Here is a 6000-nt window from a genome sequence, read left to right as displayed (position 1 = left end):
TACGATGTAAATGACCTTGCTTAAAAATTAATGTCAGATGTGGCTTTTACAACATCAAGACTTAAGTAAACCAAACATTGTTATAAATTTGAATACTATGACACATTACCCAGTTGATTGTGTTCTAAGATACGCAACCAATACAATAGCACGATAAGGTGTAAAAATTGCATGGGAAGACCTCACACCATTCAACTCCTGAAGGAAACTCATGAAGAAAATCCTTGTAGCGCTCTGTCAAAACTTTCTTCTGCTGATGATACCCGTTTCACCAGTACATGGTCTGGGTGAGAAAGTTTCAGCTGGCTGCAAAGCAATACACGTCATTCATTGGTCGAACATCCACTATTAATATGAGTGAAAATTATATTGACATATAGAATACTTAAACTAGAACACAGGGAACAAATTAAAAAGGAAATGTTTAAATCCAGAAGTATAGTGGAAGATTCAGCTAAAATGAAACGTATAGATATATGACTGGTGGCCAAACTTGAACGCATCCATTTGACACATTTTGCATATGCAAACTATTTATACAAAGGAAATCAGAAAGTCAGCAGAAAATACATGTATGTCGATTCCACCCAAGCATATGGTCTTTAGAGTTTAGACTAGGGGTGTTCAAAGTTCATGCTTCAAAATAGTTTCTTCCCATCATGGTTTGGTTCAATGTTCTGAACAAATATTATACAACATTCTAAACAAAGGAGTATATACATATATTTCTAACATGATACACATTTTCTATACATTGTATGTATAATATGATATTACTGTTTTGGACTAGTCATTTTACCAATTGGACTAGGACTACAGTAGTACTTGATTCAGTTGTTACTAAGTTATGTTCTGTTATTTATATAACTGATGTTAACTGTAATGATTGATATGTTTAGAATGTTAACTCCATTAATACCATATTAATAGCATTGATATGGTATTAATAAAGTTTGACAATCCAAAGAATCATACCAGGGAAACAAATCAAACCAAACCCAAGAACCATGGTGTGGTTTGGATTCCAAAATATGTATCCATGAAACATTGTTTGGTTCAATATTGAATTCAAATATATTCCTAGCACTATATTACAAGGCTTTTAACAAGGTCCCAAGGCATGCTTTGAAGACAGTTAAAAGAAACTGCTCCATCTGTGATGATCTTGGAGCTCCCATTTACCAAATACTTAGAGCTACACATGGTTTTTGACATGTGATCTAAAAACACTTGTTAGGAAGACATACAAGACATACTCGATATACAAATATTCTTGCAGGTCCTGACTCATAACAAGCACATACAGTTGATTCAGAATTGAATAACACTCTCGAGGAAGCAAAGATTTAGCCAGCCCATGTACAACATTACATCCATGCTAGGATATTTTCAGTAGACATACAGTGAAAAATATTATATGCAAGGAGGGCAGAAAAGGGTTTTTCCAGAACATGTAACCGGTTATTCAGAGAGAGAGAGGAAACAAACAATAAAGATGTCCCGAGAGTTTACCTGAACGATTTATTGGATGGTTTGCCAAGGTGAAGACAGCATACAACTAGATTGGCAAGAGTTTCTGGATCCCTGGCATCCTGTATAAACCACAAAACCATTTTCACCCCACACAATTTTATAAAAGAACAAATCACCCGATTAAATGTCACTTCAGTACAACAGCTTAAGGTAAGAAAAACCAAGAGCTAGCACACAAACACAAAGTGAACGAGGAAGAAACCATCTCAATACGAGATGAATTTAAAAAAAGAAAAATTATAAACATTCACTTCCTTTTTCTTCCATCTCCTTTCCACCCTATTTTATTCCTATCTCTCTCTTTCTTTTCTACAATATCCCTTAGAAAGATGTTAGCAACAACACACACCGGCTAAAATTTATTGAAAATCACCGAATTGCGAGTCTCACTCCTTATTAATGGAACCTCCTCATGATTTTGTAATTTTCAACACATCTTACTGTTACTAGCACTCCTATAACTTGTCACATCAATCGCTTTTCCTCTCTTCCTTCGACCCAAAATGGAGTGTATGTTTATATATTTCTTTCAAACAAAGTGAACCAATGAATACTTCCAAATGAGAAGACAATAGAGACCATTCCGAACTCAATTGTAATTTGTAACCACGATCCACACAAGAGAGGAGGATAATATACAACACAATAGGTTAAAAAAAAACGTGCCTTGTTTAGTGCTTCAACCAAAAGGGTCTCAGCCTCGTCAAAATTGCCCATGTGCATGCAGCAAACAGCCTTCCCATTCAAGAGCAAGCTAGTGGACTGATACCTCTCCGACAAATCCTGGAAAATCAGATACGCCTCCTGGATCTTCGACCCACCCTAATCCACCAAAAATCACCACTTTTTTCACCATCATTACTATTCCAAATCTCAATCAACATAAATATAAATAGAATACAATACCACAGCCAAATCAAGCCACGCATTGGCGAGCTGCGTGAGAGTGTGATCCTCGTCCATCTGCTGCATGATCCGCAGCTGCCTCTCCGCGTAATCCGACCTATGCATCTTAATGAAGATCTGAACATTCAACGCATGCCTGAAAAATACAAAAAAAATTATAACAAGGAAACGAAATAATAGTAATTAAAATTAAAGTTATAGTTTTTACAGTTCCATGGTTCCACCGGCATTGGTGTATTTGAGGGCTTCGTTGAAATCATTCTCGTGGAGGAAGACGAGGCCGGCGACGAGCCTGAGCGTGGCGTTGTTCCCGATGGCGGGATCGGCGAGCCAGTCCTTGAGGCTGGAGATGGCGGATTCCTGCGAGATGCGAGATTTAGAGGGGAGGGGAGCGTGAGAGGAGAAATTGGGGAGAAATTGGAGATGCTGACCTTGTTGTCGGGAGAGGAGAAATAGAGGGCGAGGAGTTTGACGGCTTGGAGAGGAGTGGGGGCGGAGTCGTTGATTTCGGAGATGACGAACTGCAACTGGCCGAGGGCGATGTAGCAGCGGTGGACGAGGGAGTCGCGCTCGACGACGTCGTCTTGGGAGAGGTTGCTGACGTCACTGCTGTTGATGGCCGCTTGGTATGCGCCCAGGTAGAAGTTGTTGCGGAGGTTGAACAGGTGATCCGGTGTCGCCATTGCTTCAGCCTTCAGATCAGATCTCAACAATTTCACACTGCGATTTCAGATTCAGACACTCCCACTCTTTTTGTTTCCCTTCTAATTACTATTACTATTACTATCGCCTCTTATTGGGCTTATCACTCTTATTCTTCTTTCAGGGCTACTATTGGGCCTCGCCTCACTCTTCCCACTCATTTCCTATATTCACTGTTTATGTTTGTGGATCATAAACACACTTCCCTTTTTATATAAACACATTCCTTTTTTTTTTAATATATTAAATCTCTAAATTATTCTTAATATTTTTCGAAACTTATAATTTTTAGATTTGTACATTTTTTTTTCTTTCTTTTCCAAGCACCTCCCTTCTTCTTTCTTTTTCACCCCTTTATTCTTCTCTTCTTTGTCACTTTCTTCTATGACTTTTCTACCTCCTCTTCAATCATTTTCAATTTTTGCAATATCTTCTTTCTTTTTTGTTTTGTTCCAGAAAGTACTTTTTGGAATAATAAAATTTTTGTTCCGAAAAGTACTTTTCGGAATAAGAAAAATTTTGTTCCAGAAAATACTTTCCATAATAGTAAATTCTTATTCTAGAAATGTTTGGTTCATGATATATACACCTCTTTTTTTTCTATAAGTACACCTCCTTTTTTCTATAAGTACACCTCATTTAAAAAAAAATAATTAAAATTTTAAAATATTTTTAATTTTACATCCATAACATTTAATTTAGTACTTTTTTTCAATATCTTTTCTCCTTTTTTCAATTTTTACATGCACCCCCTTATTTTTCCTTCACCCCACCTATTTTGGTAGCATTGAAAATTGAAAGAGAAAAAAAAAGTATGTGAATAAGAAAAATAAAGTAGCAAATTGAATTAAAATTAATTTTTTTAAAAAACTTATAATATTTTATAATTTTTTTTAAAAGAAGGAGGTGTACTTATAAAAAAAAGGAGGTGTGTATATCATAAGCCGAAATGTTTTGTTACATAATTCTAGAAAGTACTTTCCAAAATACTAAAATTACTGTTCCGGAAAGTTATTTCCGAAATTATATATAAGAAACACACTTTCAAAAAATATTTTCCGGAACAATAATTTTATTATGGAAAGTACTTTCCGGAATGCTAAAATTAACATTTTGAATCTTATTTTCCGAAAGTACAACAAATTTAACTTACGTGTTTCTTTATATTCGTCGTCTACCACCGTCGTCGACGATTGAAGTAGGTTAATTATATATTCCTGTTGTCCATAAGTAATGTTAAATAAGTTAAAAAAATTATAAATATAGAATGCAATTTAATATATTAATTTGTACCTTGTATTGAATGTAGAGAATAATGAAGATTGAATGAAAAATTAGGGTTTAAGAAAGAATAGAGTAGAAAGTGAAAAATAGAATTTAAAAGATAAAAATATAAATTATGATTATATTGATTGTAAAAGAAGAAAAATCAAGAATGAAAAATGAAAAAAAATAAAATCAAATAATGACTAAAGTGATGAAAAAGGAGAATGAGAAAAAGAAAAAGAAAAAAGAAGAAGAATGGTGAAAGAAGGGGGTAAATAAAAAACAAGTTTAAAAATAAAATTTTAAATAAAAATTTAGTTAGAAGGATATTTTAGATATTTTATTTTAAAAAGAAAAGATTGGAGGTGTATTTATAAAAGATAGAAGGTGTATATATCATCCAGCTTATACCTTTACAAATCTAACTTGTTATTTTTTTTTCCCTAAAAAATAATTTTAAGATAAATAAATAATATTTGTTTAATAATTTTTCAAAATTTTAAAAAGTGTGAATGGTATTACTAATGACTATAGATAATATTTGAAATGATTACATCATTTTTTTAATAAATATATTAATAGTTAAAAAAAAACCATATAATTGTAGAAAATTAAAAAAGATATTTAAAAAATTTAGAAAGATAATTTTTTTTAAAAAATAAAATAAAATCAAAACTTACTCATGTAAATATAATTATAATAATTAGTTACACTAAGTAGGGTCATTTTATGTGGTTTATTTCCGGGGTCCATAGATTCATTATGAAAAAATTATTAATATAATATATGTTGTTATATTGTTAAAATATATATATATATATATATATATATATATATATATATATGACACATAATATATGTTATTGAATCTCATTCAAATCAACACTAAAATTGTGTGTAATTATATGTCAAATAGATTTATAGTTACATAAATTATATTTATAATAATATTTTGTATGTAATATTTTTTGTTAACTATTATAATTAATTAAAGTGACACTACAATAAATGTTACATATAGTGACATACAAAAAGTGTCACTATAATATAATATATGTAGGTATATATCTATTTGGCATATAGCTACACACAATTTTAGTGTTGATTTTGAATGAGATTTAACAACATATTTTGTGTGTTACTATAACTTATTATACTCACATCTTTTAAATATATACCAACATATATTATATTTATTGTGTAGGTAAAAGTAGTTTTAAGTGACACATATTATGTCATTATAGGATGTGTGTCACTGTATGACAATTTTCTTGTAGTGTGATATTAATTTGACAACTAAATATATTGGTATTGGGATCCTAATATAGATCAATTATATATATATATATATATATATATATATATATATATAATTATGGCATTGGCATATCTAATAGTATTTATTCAAACCTTAATAATATGACATGATATAGACTTTAGGACTTATGGTGATGCACATAATCATGCACAAATAATACATTAAGTAATATATGCTTATGCATATGATTACGTGGAAATTAAGTGGAATTTAATTATTTTTTTTTTGGAAAATAACTGCATCTTTGGTATTCGAAATTTTGGAATTACATTTAT

The 6000-nt window shown here is 31.4% G+C and overlaps 1 protein-coding gene across 1 annotated transcript; it reads right to left on the bottom strand.

Moving 5' to 3' along the window:
• LOC109804555 (coatomer subunit epsilon-1) lies at positions 1 to 3243 on the bottom strand. The gene is made up of 6 exons (XM_020366407.3): positions 2871 to 3243; positions 2648 to 2799; positions 2440 to 2575; positions 2200 to 2355; positions 1513 to 1592; positions 1 to 306 (listed from the first exon to the last, which is right to left on the bottom strand). The coding sequence occupies exons 1-6, from the start codon at positions 3120 to 3122 to the stop codon at positions 210 to 212; spliced, it is 873 nt and encodes a 290-aa protein (XP_020221996.2). The 5' UTR covers positions 3123 to 3243; the 3' UTR covers positions 1 to 209.
• Positions 3244 to 6000: the final 2757 nt, after the last annotated feature.

Source organism: Cajanus cajan, chromosome 1, assembly GCF_000230855.2.
Source record: "Cajanus cajan strain Asha chromosome 1, NIPB_CcT2T_4, whole genome shotgun sequence".
NCBI classification, from domain to species: Eukaryota; Viridiplantae; Streptophyta; class Magnoliopsida; order Fabales; family Fabaceae; genus Cajanus; species Cajanus cajan.
This window is presented reverse-complemented; position numbering and strand designations above follow the sequence as displayed.